We start from the raw sequence: 16435 nt of genomic DNA, 5'->3' as shown, positions 1-16435 counted from the left end.
TCAAAGTAAGTCTTGAACTGAAAAATACCTACCAGAGAACTAAAAATTGAAAAGTAATCTGCTGAGCTTTAGTCAGATGTTAACAGGGTCTTAGAAAACACTAGCAACAAGTAATATCAAGATTTATAGCAAGAGATGATAAAGACTGAGATGGTATAATCTAGGAATGCCTAGAGTATACAATGATAGTGACTAAATGTACAAATTAAAAAATGTTTTTGCACAGGGAAGAACAAAGGAATGTCTATATCACAGAATGTTGAAAACAGATGATCATTCATACTTTAAAACTTTAACTTATGTGTGAGACTAAAGCAAAAAAATGTTTATTTGGTTCAAAATTTATATTTTGACTAGTACATTTCCTAATATAACTTATATGGACAGTTTAATTGAACACCATAAGTACATGGAACCTTGAATAGGGCATGAGATTTTGTAGGTTTGTCCAAAGTGATGCCCCGATAAATCCCAGAGTGATTTGAACAGTGAATGAAAAAGTATTTGCAAACTCCCCTTGGGGAATGGTGAGAAAGGGGGAAAATTCAGCTTCCACATTTGGAGAATTTCTGATATTCCTACAAACAGTAGGGACAACCAAATCAATAGGGTAAGCCCTCAATCTTGGGGTTTATTCATATGAAATTTATGAAGGATAGACTAAGCCTACTTACAATTAGGCCTAAGAGTCACTCCCAGAGAACCTCTTTTGCTGCTCAAATGTGGCCTGTCTCTCTCAGCCAACATAGCAAGCAAATTCACTGCCCTCCCTCTTTCTACGTGGCACATGACTCCCAGGGGTGTAAACCTTCCTGGCAATGTGGGACAGAAATCCAAGAATGAACTGGGACTCAGCATCAAGGGACTGCAAAAACCTTCTCGACCGAAAGGGGGAAGAGAAAAATGAGACAAAATAAAGAGCCGGTGGCTGAGAGATTTCAAACAGAGTTGAGAGATTATCCTGGAGGTTATTCTTATGCATTATATAGTTTTATATATATATCATGTATATACATATATACCTTTTTAGTTTAAGGTATATTAGAGAGGCTAGAGGGAAGTGCCTGAAACTGAAGAGCTGTGTTCCAGTAGCCATGTTTCTTGAAGACGATGGTATAATGATATAGCTTTTGTAATGTGACTGTGTGATTGTGAAAATCTTGTGTCTGATGCTCCTATCTATCTACGGTATGGACAGATGACTAAAACATATGGATTAAAAATAAATAAACGATGGGGAACAAATACTAAAATTTAAAAATACATATACTGGGTAGATGGAAATACTAGTGGTCAATAAGAGGGAGGGATAAGCAGTATGGTATGGTATGTAAGAGTTTTTTCTTTTTATTTCTTTTTTCTGGAGTGATGCAAATGTTCTAAAAAATGATTATGGTAATGAATATACAACTGATCATACAACTATGTGATGACACTGCGAGCCACTGATTGTATAACATGTATGGGATGTCTGTATGTAAGAATGTATGTGCTTGATAAGTTATATTAGCAATAAAAATTTAAAAAAAAAGATTTATAGTAAGGTTTTGATGCATTCAAACAGCCCATCTACAGCAGTAGAGTTATTGGTAGACAAACAGAACTGCTGCTGCATTCAAGAGACTTGTGGAGGGGATGACAGGAGTATACAATCGAGAATGAGGTCGAAGGAAGAACCACTTGGAAAAAGAATTTTCAAGAATCAGTGTGACCCCCTCATGCCTCCTCAACTAAGAAAGGATTTAGAAAAGAGGCCCTCAGGAGGAAAAGAAAGCCATATAAGACTTACAGATGAAGGGAGGTAATTGTACATATAAAAACATTCACAGGGTGGTTCAGTGGTAGAATGCTTGCCTTTCATACGGGAGACCCACCCAAAAACTAAACAAATAAATAAATAATTCACAGGAAAACCACTGGTCCTGGAGAAAATGAATCTATTAGGGCAAATCAAAGTCTAACAAACTCCAGAAGGTATGCAAAATTAATGCGAAAGGATGGAAATCTCCCCACTTTCAAAAAAAAGTCTCCAATAAAGCTATAGTTTAGAAGTAACGATCAATCCGTCACTGGATCCTGAATTTAAAAAAAAAAAGCTTTAAAAGAGATTTGGAGGACAATTAGGGCTGTTTGAATGTGAACGGTATGTTCAAAAATGTAACTGAAATACTGTGTTTTCCCTAGCTGTGGTAATGGTGGTGTGGTTATGTAGAGACACATAGTTGTTTGGGGGAGATGTATGCTAACATATTTAGGCTTGAAACATCACAACATCTGCAGCCTTTCAGATGACTTGGCAAAAAGAAAAGGGTGTGTATACACAGTTATGCATACCAGAAGTTATTTTTCCAGGAGTTATATCAGACATGCACTGATCGTTGCTAAGAAATATTCACTGAGTGCTTTCAAAGCTAATCCAACCCCATTTCTGTCTTTAAAGGGTTGGATGTACCATATGTGGTCATGAAACACGGTGAAGACTGTGATCCTACATCTGTGGCCCAAATATCTTTGAAGACAGCTTTATACATTCAGTACAAATACTGTACTTACTGTTCTCATGGAAGGAATGGAACAGACAAGTAACAATTCTGACAAAATGATAAATGCAACATTAGCACTATGGCTCTAAGGAAACACCCAGGTCTGTTTAGATTATTAGAAGGTTTTTCCCTATTCATTCAAAATGCATTTTGTGAAACCCTATTTCGGGATACTACAATGAAAACCCTAAAGTATCAAGCCTCAAAGAGCTATTCAATCATCACACAGAAAACAAAAATGCTTGATTGTGTAATTCATCTAAGTTCCTGAATTCAAATAAACTATAATAGCCGTCCCCTTTTTCTGCTTCAAATAGAAATTCAGCCCTAGGCCACAAGTGAACTCTCTGACCTGTCAATAATTTTGCAAGTTTCAGAGTCCTATGAGATAAATCAATTTCTTTCCAAGGTGCTAAATAAGATACACAGGAAAATTATCTGGTGCTACCTGCTGGGTCCTTACAAGTTAAATCAAAAGAAGGAGCATAAACACGGCAGGACAGAGCAGGCAGCACAGGCTCACCTAAGCATAAAGGTAATAGTAAAGGTGAGAAATATGTCCAAACGGATTTGCAGAGATGGCAGGAGAAAAAAAACACGTTCCATGAGTAAGGATTCACAAAATAAGATCCCTCAGATTTACAGTTTAATTTCCCTCTCTTCTACCTGCTGCTCAGTAAAGCGATGTTCAGGAAGATTATTCATATTTTAATTGGTAGTTGAAAAGACAGCTATTACTGTATTACCTCTCCTTACTACAGAAAGTGAGTCTGCTTATCTTTCTAGAAACAATTTGATTCATAAGTAGTTATCTCACAGTTGTTGAATGAAAAACTGAAGCCACTGATTTCCTAAGTAGCTATGAACACCTAATTCTGATTTAGAATCAAAAAACAACTTTGTAGGAACACAATTAACATTTACACCTAAAAAGGGGTTGGCACACTTACATGACAAAAGTTCTAATGGACAGTCATAGACTCCTGCCCACTTCAACCTCACCATATCCTCACTCAAACACATTTTCTTTTGTCAGGATACTGCAGTGAGTTTCACTTCCAGAACCCCATTAACTAGTAGGGCATTAAAATCCTAGCCTTTAGGCGGGCCGCGGTGGCTCAGCGGGCGGGAGTGCTTGCCTGCCGTGCCGGAGGACCTCGGTTCGATTCCCGGCCCCAGCCCATGTAAAAAAAAAAAAACAAACAAACAAAATATAATAAAAAACAAGAAAATGTTTAAAGATGTTTCCCTTTCTTCCTTCCTTCCTTCTCTGTCTTTCCTTCCCTTCCTCCCTCTCTCAAAAAAAAAAAAATCCTAGCCTTTATACTAGTCCCCAAGAATATGTCTGTCTAGTTTGCTGGCTGCCAGAATGCAACACACCAGAGACAGATTGGCTTCAATAAAAGGGGATTTATTTCGTTAGTTCTTCAGAAGAAAGGCAGCTAATTTTCAATTGAGGTTCTTTCTTACGTGGGAAGGCACAGGGCGATCTCTGCTGGTCTTCTCTCCAGGCCTCTGGGTTCCAACAACTTTCCCCGGGGTGATTCCTTTCTGCATCTCCAAAGGCCTGGGCTGAGCTGCAAGTGCTGAGATGAGGTATGCTGAGCTGCTTGGGTTGTGCTACGCTGAACTCTCTCATTTAAGTACCAGCCAATTAAACCAAACATTATTCATTACAGCAGGCATGCCTCTTCGCTGACTGCAGATGTAATGAGCAACAGATGAAGTTCACATACCATTAGCTCATGTCCACAGCAACAGAACTAGGTACCTTCACCTGCCCAAGTTGACAACTGAATCTAACTACCACACTGTCACTTCTCATCAGCCAGAACTCTAAAGGAAATACTAATTACCGTAACAAATGGAAAGCACAGGTAAATTATGTGGTCACATGTCCCCTTTTCATGGTACGTTCAATTTGAAAGTATGAGTAAACAGAAAGAACACAGCATCAGATCTTTTATCACCTCTCCAACAAAGTACCTTCTCCCATACCCTCCCCAAAATCATATCAAAAGTACCCTTCAAGTTTTTCCTCTTCTCCTTCCCTTCCAAAACAATGCAATAAATCCAAATCCGTTAAGTAGGGCTGTCACGGTCAGGTTCATGTGTCAACTTGGCCAGGTGGTGGTACCCGTTTTTCTGGGTTTGGTAAGTGCTGGCCTGTCTGTTGCTATAAGGACATTTCATAGAAATAAATCATGATCATGTCAGCCGCATCGACAGCTGACTGCATTTGTAATCAGCCAAGGGAAGTGTCTTCTGCAATGAGTGATGCTCAATCTAATCACTGGAAGGCTTTTAAGGAGGATTCAGAAGAGACAGTCTCTCTTCCTGCTTCAGTCAGTGAGCTTCTCCTGTGGAATTCGTCCTGACCCTTCATCAGTGTTGTCAGTTTCACAGCCTGCCCTACAGATTTTGGACTCTACGTTCCCACGGTTATGTGAGACACTTCTATGGATTATTTCCTGCTGATTCTGCTTCTCTAGAGAACCCTAGCTAATACAAGGGCCAAAGAATATATCCACTCTGTCTGGGGAGCTGAGATAGCCAGGCACAGAATCAAATGGGGCAAAGTAGAGGTTAACCACATAGAGGGAAAATGACCAGGTGCAGGGTGCTGAAGCCAAAATGGAGAGAAAAGAGCATCCACAAAGAAGGGTAGCCCAGCATAGGGTACCTAAGCCCAAGTGAGCCGAGGAGGGCATCCTAAAGGGCAGGTAGCCTGACCCAGGGTAACAGAACCTAAGCTGGGTGCAGAGGAGATGAGAGGGTAGTCCAAGGGAGGGTGTCAGAGCCCAAGAGGGATGAGAAAGGCAACCCAGGGGAAGTGCAGCCCACTGTGGTTAAGGGTGTTTAAGACCAGCAGAGTGAGTGGGGTGTCCCCTAGGAAAGGTGGCCAGGCACAAGGTACAGGAGCCCAAGCAAGGCAAGACAGATAGCCCCACAAAGGAATGGCCTAGCAAAGGATATGGGAGCCTGAGCAGGGTGAAAGAAGATGCTCATGTAAGAGAGCGTCCAGAGGAAGTGGAGCCCATTACAAGATGCTGGAGTCCAAGCAAGATGGAGAGAGCATCTGCGGGGATGTACGGCCTGGCATATGGAGCTGGAACCTGTGCAGAGTGAAGATGGCCTCCACACAGAAGGGTGACCTGGAGTGTGGAGCCAGAACCAAAGCAGGATGCAGAGGGTGTCCATGGAAGAATGCATCCCAGTAGAGAGTGTCAAAGCAAGAGCAGGATAAGGAGAGTGCCCACTTGATAAGGAGGATCAATGTAAGATGCTGGAGCACAAAAAGGGTGAGGACAGTATCCAAGGGGTGGAGGGCAAGCACGGAAGTTTTGAGCCTAAACGTAGTTAGGTTTTCTGCCCAATGGGGCAGCCAGGTGTAGGATATCAGAGTAAGGTGTGGTGAGGAGGGCATTAACATGAGAGGAGTGGCAATGGGAGATTAGGAATGTACAGGAGATCAACCAAGTAAATAAATACATTCAAGACAGGTAGGGAAAAAAAAGAGGGAACCAGATTTCTCACTGTCAAAGAAGGGAGTTACCAACATGGAAGGAACAAAAACCAGAATAAATCCTGTCATGTTGCACTGAAATTGGATGTAAATGTGTGTACATACACAGACTCCTTAGCTCTATACACTACCAAGAAAACCTGGAAGTAGTGACAACTCAATAGCAACTAAATCTTCACTAAAACAAACCAAGGCTTCTTCATGAAATGGTTATTTCCAGACTGAGTCAAGGAAAGCATAAAATAAGCCTAGATCTAGGATTTCTACATACCACTACACCAAAAGGAACCAAGCTTTCAAAAAAAGTACAAAAGTACTTAATATTCAAAGACTAATGAAGACATGTCAAAAAGACACAGGAGCTAGCTTGAAAGGCAACCTATTGGCCAAATTTGGGGACAATTTGAGCATCAAAATAATTAATATTGAAGTTATAACAAAAGCACTATACCAAAACTAAATGTCAATAATAGGAGGATGTTAAGGGAGGGGTATGGGATTTATTTTTTCTTTTCAGAAGGGAATACTGTGGTGTATACATACTATACAATACTGTGTGGCTGAAAGAAGGAATGTGTGATGCATGCAAGTACGTGAATGAACCTTGACGACATTATGTTGAGTGAAATAAGCCAGAAACAAAAGGATAAATATTGTATGGTCTCCCTAATATGAACTAACCATAAAGAGCAAATTCTGAGAGTAAAACTGGGGCGCACAGTTTATCAAGAGAAAGACAGAGGGCAGAGATTGGGCAATTGATGCTTAAGTACGGAATGTTTATAATAAGGTTGATTGTAAAGGTTCAAAAATGGAAAGCACAATACTGTGTGATGGTAACACAATACTGTAAGTGTAATTAACAAAGGTGAGCATGAGTATGGCTGAAAGAGGAAAGTGAGGGTAATGTATGTCACCAGAAAAAAATCTAAAGGATAAAAAACTGGGACTGTACAACTTAGTGTAACCTACAGTGGAAGATAATGGTGGTTAACTGTACAAATTTAAAGTTTTTACATGAACTAGAGCAAACGTATGTCACTATTATAAGAGGTTAATAATGGGGTGATATATGGGAAAACATACAATGAATGCAAACTAAGGTGTATAGATATGAGTAACATTGTAATATTCTTTCATTAATTGTAACAAAGGCACTATACCAAAGCTAAATGTCAACTATGTGAGTATACCAAGAGCCACTGACTGTACACATAGGATGAATAACACTTTAAAAAAATAATAATTAATAATGAATTATAACTCAATGAATAAAATAGGAAGCCATGAGTCAATACTGACAAATAAATGAATAGAAAGTTTGATGAGGAACAGGATTTTACACAGTCTCAAAGTACTTCCCCATAAAATACTTATTAAGAAAGGAAGGAAAAAAGTAACTTTATAAAAACCTTGCAGACACCTCTCCCGTTAAAAGTGACAAGTTAACATGTTAATAATGGGTAAGCCAGATCATGTAACACCTTATAGGTCGCAATGAATGCCACATCACTTCTATGATAGTCTTGCCAACATGCATAAATGAATCTAATATGAAGAAACATCAAGCAAACCCAAGCTGAGAGACATTCCACAAAATAACTGGCTTGTAATCTTTAGAAATGACAAAGTCATAACAGTCGAGGAAAGACTGAGGAACTGTTACAGACTGAAGGAAACTATCTTTTTGCAATAGGGTCATTACTGTGACAATTAGTAAAATATGAATGAGGCATGAGGACCAGACAGCAACAATGTGTCAATGATTATCTCCTCATTTTTATGATTACACTGTATTGTGGTTTTGTAGAATGTTCTTGTTTGTGAGGAAAACACTAAAGTATTTCTACACTCTATAGTATTTCTGGGTGATGGGGCATCATTCTGACAACTTACTCTCAAATAGTTCAAGAAAAGTATTCACACTGTCCTTGAAACTTTTCTTTACATCTGAGATTGTTTCAACATGAAAAATGACTTTCTGAAAACAGAAACAGAAGTTTTAATAAACAATTTAAACTGAAGATCCTATATTTATCAGGGTCTAGCAATGCCTCCACATTTGAAAATAAATCTAGGTATATTTGAGTTGCTAAAAGATGATGGAGAACATCTGAAAGGACAAAGACCATCACACTTTCCCTTCATATGCTGTCTCTCAAGCTATGCTCACGCCAGTGCAGAGCCAACCTCCACACTCCACAGATTTCATCCCTTTATTCCACCACTTTTCTCAATTCCATCCATGATGCAAACGAGGTATGTGTTCTAAGTCTGTTTACAGATATGTATAGTTTCACATCACAGAGTCCACAGCAAAATTAACCAGCTCACCTCAAATGGATTCAAATTGAAGTAGGAGGAACCAGGACGGGTCAATCTTTCAATCTGGTTTTTGGATGTTAAAACTGAATCTCTCTTCTCTATTTGTTTCACCTAAAATAAACAGGATAAAAACTTCATTAGTTGGGGGGGGGGGGAAGGATATGAGATGTATGAGTTCTTTTTTTTCTTTTTATTTCTTTTTCTGAAGTAAATGCAAATGTTCTAAAAATGATTAAGAACGCACAACTATGTGATGGTATTGTGAGCCAATGATTGGACTGTATGTGTGTGGATATCTCTCAATAAAAATATTTTTTAAAAATTAGTAAAGCGCAATAATAAACTCTAAATTGTCTATTTTAACACACTACTCTTCGACAAGTTCAGCAAACATCCTATCACATAGTACTATTATCCCTATTTCACAGATAAGAAAACTGAAAGCTTCGAGGGGTAACTGACTTGTTCCCAATTAACCCAATTTGTAAGTCAGAATTTTAACCCAAGCTGTCTGACTCCAGAGCAGGCATCAAGATAAGATAAGTAAGTCACAGCAACCCCCACCTTCAAAGAGCTTCCAGTCTAATGATAGGAAAAGTATATGTGCGTGATTACACTTAATTTGTAACTCTTATTTTAGGAAAGAAAAAAATAGTTACATTGAAATACTACTAAAAGCAACATGTGAAGAGTTGCTGCAGGAGGGAGCAATTAGCTCTGCCTACCTAACAGTGCTAGAAAAATCTCTGATCTGAAGCCAATGACAAGAAGATCCAACACTAAGTAGTCCCAGGAAAACATTCTAGAGGCCATAGTCCTTGAAACTTTTCTCTACATCTTAGATTGTTCAAAACGAAAAATGACTTTTCGAAAAAAGAAACAGAAGTTTTAATAAACAATTTAAACTGAAGAGCCTGTATTTATCAGGGTCTAGCAATGGCTCCACATTTGAAAATAGATCTAGGTATATTTGAGTTGCTAAAAGATGATGGAGAACATCTGAAAGGACAAAGACCATCACACTCCCCCTTCATATGCTGTCTCTAACCAGGGTTGGAATGCTAGTTGGAATAAATCTCGGGTACGTTTTATACCAGCATTATTCCTACGGCCAAAATGAATTGGAAACAATCTCAATAACATAGAAAGCCACTCCTTCTCAACATCTTCCCTCTTCACTCTGACTATGCACCTGACCCCCACTCTACCCTCTTCCCCCAATCTATTTTGCTTCATGGTACTTATGAGGAAGTATTATGACACCTGACACGAGACTGTGCATATTTGTTTACTGTTCCTCCTCTACAGATTGCAAGCTCTATGAAGACAAGGATCTGTCTCTCTGTTGTTTACTCTCGTATCCCCCAGGGCCTAAACAGTATCTTGTACAAGTAGGTGCTCAATAAACACTGGTTGAAGGATGATGAAAGATCTTCCCATAGGTACTTTCTCCTGTTCAATTTACATAAATCAAGGTTTCTTTTTTCTTTCTTTAACTAAAAAATGGTAAGTGAAACAAGTTTCACTTTAATTGCTGAGTAGTTATTAGGATCCAATAAAACTTTAATGCCAGGGCATCAACAATTTCTGGTAAATTAAGCACTCCAAAAAGTCAGACTTTAAAAGATGTGCTAATTTACACTTTTAAATTTAATACTCTGGAGTACTAGTAGGTGACAGGCACTATTAACATGTCAGAAATAAGAGATGAATGTGACATGGTCCTTAACTATGAGTACCTCACAATCTGATTGGGAACAACTCCATTTCTCAAATCCATGCCAATTTTTAAAGGCCCCATCTTTATCCTTATTTTAACTCTGAAAAGCTTCTGCTTTATATTTTGTGAAACCCTTATTTATGTATTAATTCCTTCAATCATCACGAAAATTCGATTTTAACATTTTAACTCTCTCCTTTAACAGACGTGGAAACTGAGGATCTGCAAAGGTAACACTTTGAAATAATTCAATCCCAGTCAGGTTAACTCCCTTGCAAGAATTCAATCCGAGGTCCTCTGACTCCAAATGACATGCCAACCTTTCATGTATTTACTAATTCACTTACTCAACAAATATGTACTAGGCACTCTGAATAATGCGATAAAAACAAGGTTCAGGCCAAGTTTACTCCAGTCCTAACGTGATACCAAGTTGTCATACGTTGTAAGACAACAACCAATTTACTCCGCCTCCCTGAACTTCAAGTTTGTCGTCTGTAAAATGGGGATAATGCCTACTTGCACGTACAGTGCCTGGCTTCATGAATGGCAGAAATAACCATTAATACAACACATTAAAGAAGACTGAGAGAACAGAGCGCATCTACTTAAAATAAAAGCAGGGGCCAAGACGGCTAAGTCACCCCCAGAAAGGCCCACTCAGCCTGTACTGCCCCCAAGTCGCGGACTTGAGGAACTCTGCGCGCGCCAAGGATTTCGTTAGCCACATCCACCGCCTCCTTCCTTGGGTCGGATCCCGGCACCTCTTGCCCGTCCCCGGGCTCCCCCAAGAATTATCACAAGGAGACACGCACACATCCATTCGTAGCGCCCTCCGCCCCAAGGCCGGACAGTACCAATCACTCAACGGTCCAGGCGGCCCACTGCCTTCCCCTTCCAGGAGAGGATGCATTGGACGCGGTCGCCCCTGTCCATTATTCCTTGACCCTGCACTCACCTCACTGTAAAAGGTCATAAACGCTTCTTCCGTGCCGCCTCCACCACCCGACGCGCCGCTCTCTCCTGAAGCCGCCATTTCCCCAGCTTAGCCACCACGTGACCCTTCTGCGCAGGCGCCACCTGACGTGCTTCTTACAGGTCCGCCTCTCTAGCTCCGCCCTGCTTCTGGGGGACCCTTAAAGGGCTCGCATCTGAGCCGCACGCCGCTGATCTCGGTGGACATTTTTTTTTTTTTAATTGAGATGCGATTCACATAAACATGCGATTAATCATTTTTAAATGAGCAATTCGATGACTTTTAGTGCATTCACAATGTTGTGCAAACACCACCTCTATCTAGATTCAAAACATGTTCATCACCCCTAGAAGACACTGGGTGCCCATACGATGTTACTCCGCATTCCGCCTCTACCCAGTTCCTAACCACCACCAGTTTAGAGACTCCATCAATCTGCCTTTTCTAGATTCCACTTTTCAAATAAATGGAATTATACAATATTTGTCCGTTTGTGACTGATTTTTTTCACGCAGCATAATGTTTTGAAGGTCCACCCATGTTGAACCATATAGCAATACTTCATTCCTTTCTATGGCTGAATAGTATTCCATCGCATATATTTACCACTGTTTGCCTAGCCATTCATCTGTTGATGGACATTTGGGCTGTTTCCATCATTCAGCTGCTATGAATAATACTCTGATGAATATTGGAGCACAAATATCTGCCTGAGCCCAGCTTTCAATTCCTTTGGAGTGTATACCTAGGATTGAAATTGCTGAGTCATGTGGTAATTCTCTGTTTAACTTTTTGAAAAAACCACCAAACTGTTTTCCAAGTTCCTATCAACAACATAGGATTGTTCCAGTTTCTCCATTTCCTAACCAGCCCTTAATTTTTTTTTTTGCTATTATCATTATTACATTCATCCTTTTAACTAGGTGGACCTTTTGCAGAACCTCAGCAAGACCCTCCCCTGGACACTTAGCCCAGGAAATGATTTAGAAATAAAATCTGTAAACTTCTTAGAAACAGAGTTTTTGGAACTGGACTGGTTATTAAAGTTCATCTTGAAATACACCCAGTTAGTATCACTAGGTAGGTAGTGGGCTTATAAGTGATAATTATCACCATCCTTTTGCTTTTAAAAGTTTTTCAAACTTTTAAGCAATGAACATTTGAAAATGTGCCCCACAGGCATTCTGTCCCATTGGTATTTTTCCAACCAAGAGATGATCAATAAAAATAATTCTACTATTATTTTATAGAAAGCAAAGATGGTATTTTATCACCACATGTTTTATTACATAAAACAGATAATCTGTTCCAAGGCTCACATCTAAAGGAGAAGAAACTATGCCCAGACAGAGAAAATTATCTAGGCAAGGGCTATAAACTTCATGAAGGTAGAGACTTGCATTTGTCTTGTTCACAATTGTTGGATAGGAGAGGGAGGGCTTTTTTCCTTTCCTTGGCTGCTAAAGCAAATACCATGAATAAGTTGACTTACACAATAGGAATTTATCGGTTCACTGTTTTGAGGCTCAGAAAAGCCCAAATGGAAGCATCGTCAAGGTGCTACTTTCTCCCCAAAGACTGCTCTGGAGTTGACTGCCCAGGATTCTTGGTGCTGGGCTCCTCTGTCACATGGCAGTGCACAGGGCAGCCTCTCTTCTCTCTTCTGGGTTCCGTTGACTGGCAGTTTCTCGCTTCTCTTCAACTCTCTTGTTTCCACTGGTTTTCTGTGCATCTGAATTTCATTGTGCTTATAAAGGACTACAGTAATAGGATAAAGAACCATCACGAATGAATTGGGCCATACCTTAACTGATATAACCTAATCAAAAGGTCCTACTTAATCTACAGAAATAGATTAATTTTAAGCACATGTTTTTCTGGGGTACGTAGCTCCAAACCACCACAAGTACCACGAATAAAACTTTTGGTAGACTCGTTTATACTGTTTACACTCCATTGTCCCACATTGTCAAAAGTATAGTTATCAAGCCCAATATATCCAACAATATATTAAGACATTCCCCAAATATTAATTGGGGGCTTACTTGAACTAAGCCCTGATAATTTCAGAAGGTAAAAAGAGCAAAAAGAGAGAACAAAAGAGGGAAGATGATAGAATGACTAAGGATGGGAACTCCTTTAGATAAGATAGCAGGGAAGGTTTCTCTGGAAAGATCAGATTTAGGCTGAAACTTCAGTGTGCAATGTCAATGCAAGAAAAAAACTGATAAGATATTTAAATTTAATAATTAAATTTAAAAAGATATAAAGATAAAAATATATATATATTTCCTTTCCAGCACGAACCAACAAGGTGGGGCATCTCTGACTTAGCCCCCCAACCCCTATATTATACATCTTATTGATAAGATGGATCAATAGGGCCAGGAAAAGGAAAGGCTTCCTTTAGATTTTTTAATCCCTCTGGATTTTTTTTAATTAAAAAAAAATTTTTAAATAACAGAAAAACCCAAACAAATGCAAACATTCTTAACTTTTGATCATTCCGTTCTACATATATAACAGTAATTCACAATGTCATCACATAGTTGCATATTCATCACCATGATCATTTCTTGGAACATTTGCATCTATTCAGAAAGAGAAATAAAAAGAAAACAGAAAAAAATTTCCCTTTGGATTTTTAATAACAATAACTTCAGGATTGGAATCGTGGGGTGGGCACGGACGCCACGCCTCATTCTGATTTGTCCGATAGTCAAAAATCTCAACTTCTGACACTTTTTCTTCCCACTCGGCACCCACAGTCCCTGCTTCATTACCGCCCAGATCTCCAGCAGCTGAGCCTTTGCTACGGTTTAGCTAAGAATAGGCCCGCCTCTCGCTCAGGATTCGCTGTAAACTCCAGAAAACCCGCCTTCTGCCCCTCATGATTCGCTAATTCGCCTGTTCATCCCACTCCTTCTCGGAAAAGATTGGCTGCTAAACCAACGGCGCCATTAGCGTATCCAGGGCGTCTGCAACGCCAGTGACGGGTGAGGTGCGACACGAGCAGCAATGGCAGTTTCGACCTTGGGTTCGCGGATGCGGCTCGGCGCATGGGGCGTAAGGGTCATGCAAAATCGAGGCTTCAGCTCGGACCAGGTACGCCGGCGCCAGTATTCGCTGCCCAAGCCTTGAGTGCGGTGCGGACCTTCCCCACCGCACCCTTACCGCTGTCCCCTCTCTCTCCGCAGTCTGAAGGCGCTGGGGCGGTCCGGGAGGCCGGTGGGGCCTTCGGAAAGAGAGAGGCGGCAGAAGAGGAGCGATACTTCCGGTGAGGCCCACAAAGTTCCGAGTCCAGTTCTAGATCTCCCAGGGCTTTCCAGTCCGTCTTAAACTTCCAACCGCTCCACCATCTCTACCTGGTGCCCCCAAATCTGTTTCGCCACGACACTGGAGGTCCCCAACGTTGCCACTTAAAGGGCGTGCCCAAACCAAAGCCATTTCCACCTAAGGAGCTCCAAGATTCGAAACCCGTGACTGAGCTCCCCCTGTATCCTTTACCATCCTCTCTTGGGGAGTTCCGTGTAGATCTGAATGTTCAGTACTTGCAGACGTCTGAGCCTTACTCCTTTCTTGTTCACCTGTCACCCCCTCTCTGCTCTCTTTCCTCTCACCCCCTCCACGCCTTAGCTTTGCCAGCCTCTCATGGATTCCTAGACTCAGTCCCTTCTAGATTCCCACATGTCACCAACTGGGCCATACTGTGCAGTTCAGCTGGGTCTCCTGATTTTAGTTGGACTCCACCCTCTCCTGGAGACATTTGCCCTGTCCAGCCCAGCTCAGATCCTGAACTGTAGATTCCCCTCCCCCGCTTAGGAGTAAGGAGTGAACTGGGGCTGTATACTCTCCTTTCCAGCCCTGTGTTATCTTTAACTGACTTTTCTCCACCCTGGGGAGGAGCGTGGAATCAGTTTTGCTTCTGCTTCTCTTTTGTGCCTATCTCTTCACATCTGCCCTCTCTTGCTTGGTCTTAAGAGGGCCAAGGTCCTACCCTTAGAGATCATCTACCATTTTGCAATAAGAAAAACTGAGGCCAAAACAACATTTGAATTGAGTCCCTTCTGAGACTTAAATTGGACTGCCCAATACTGACCACGCAAAAGACTGTAGGCTTCTTTTTTCCTTTATAGTGGGCCATACATTTTCTAGACAGAGAGCCCTAGACAAAATTGGGGTAGTAAAATTGGTGTAGAAGATGAATGGTTTTTTCTTTAGCAACACCCCTTTGTCTGCCCCCCTCCTTTTGCTCCCAGCCAATGGACTATTTCTCTTGGCTGTTCGTCTGGTAAGGTATTGAGGATTTGCCACACCTATCAGGAGTTTCCAACTCTAAAGAGGAATTTGCAAGGAATAGCTCCCTAATGGTGGGATTTCAGGCACTAATACCAGGAAAATGGGATCATTTGGTCATCTCAAGATGGATTCATTTTAAGATGGAGTGTTCTTTCACTATTGGGGCAGGGGAAAGAAAACGGTGAGCAGCCAGACTTTCAGGGGATTGGGACTTCAGATTTCAGCCTTAAGAACTGCATGTTATACTTAGAGATCGCTTTGGAGCAAAGGATTGGGATTAAATTCAGAGCCACTGTGTCCTTGTAGACAGCAGACTAAACTGCAACTGGAAGCCTTGAAGAAACACCATGAAGATGAGATCGTTCATTCTAAGAAAGAGATTGAGCGTCTGCAAAAAGAAATCGAGCGGCACAAGCAGAAGATCAAGAAACTAAAACATGATGATTAAATGCACACTGTTACATGGCTACATAATCTTTGTCCACTTCTAGTGGGCATGGTTCTAGTTTAATTAATATTGGTTTGTGTGCTGTGAACAGATTATAATAAAGTGTCACCAGTCAACCGTTTCTGATGCCTTCTTCTACCGTCTGGAGTAGGGTAGGAGACAGACATTGCTGGACTGCTAAAATGAATTGGGCAGGTTTCCAGCAGCAGGGATGTCACAGACAATAAAAGCACAGTGTGATAATGCTATGAAAAGTCAGTATAATTCATGGGGGAGGGAGGGTAGAACATAGATAGGGAAGGGACCCCCAATCCAGTCCCCGGATGGATTCTTCTTCAAGGAAAACTCCAAGTTATAACAGCCAGGAGCAGCCCGGAGAATGGTGAGGGGGGATTGCTTTGAAAGATGCAATTCAAGGTACCATCAGTAATAACACCATTTTGCATTTATAAAATCATGTAGAAGACTCTTTATATGACTTTATGATATAGGTATCCATGTTCTAATTTTTCAGATTGAGAGAACTGAAGTTAGAATCCTTGTTATTGCCTACAGTCAGTAGGTTGGAGTTGAGACTCGTGTCTAGTTTTTGTGACTC

At 40.8% G+C, this 16435-nt stretch overlaps 2 protein-coding genes across 3 annotated transcripts in view; one reads left to right on the top strand and one right to left on the bottom strand.

Moving 5' to 3' along the window:
* The window catches only part of DNAJC8 (DnaJ heat shock protein family (Hsp40) member C8), a 30801-nt gene extending 19622 nt beyond the window's left edge, over window positions 1-11179 (bottom strand). For both annotated transcript variants that reach the window (XM_077150627.1, XM_077150628.1), the window contains exons 1-2: window positions 11073-11179; window positions 8404-8505 (exon numbers count right to left, since the gene is read on the bottom strand). In XM_077150627.1, coding sequence (XP_077006742.1) covers window positions 8404-8505; window positions 11073-11150 — 180 coding nt within the window. In that variant the 5' untranslated portion in view covers window positions 11151-11179. The remainder of the gene's footprint in view (window positions 1-8403; window positions 8506-11072) is intronic.
* Window positions 11180-14033: 2854 nt separating this feature from the next.
* On the top strand, window positions 14034-15953 carry ATP5IF1 (ATP synthase inhibitory factor subunit 1). Its single transcript, XM_077137498.1, has 3 exons — window positions 14034-14195; window positions 14288-14367; window positions 15696-15953. Exons 1-3 carry the CDS (start codon window positions 14109-14111, stop codon window positions 15835-15837), a joined length of 309 nt encoding a protein of 102 aa, XP_076993613.1. The 5' UTR covers window positions 14034-14108; the 3' UTR covers window positions 15838-15953.
* Window positions 15954-16435: the final 482 nt, after the last annotated feature.

This window comes from Tamandua tetradactyla, chromosome 2 (assembly GCF_023851605.1).
Source record: "Tamandua tetradactyla isolate mTamTet1 chromosome 2, mTamTet1.pri, whole genome shotgun sequence".
In the NCBI taxonomy this organism is placed as follows: domain Eukaryota; kingdom Metazoa; phylum Chordata; class Mammalia; order Pilosa; family Myrmecophagidae; genus Tamandua; species Tamandua tetradactyla.
Note: the sequence above shows the minus strand (reverse complement) of the source record. Positions and strands in the feature narration are given on the sequence as shown.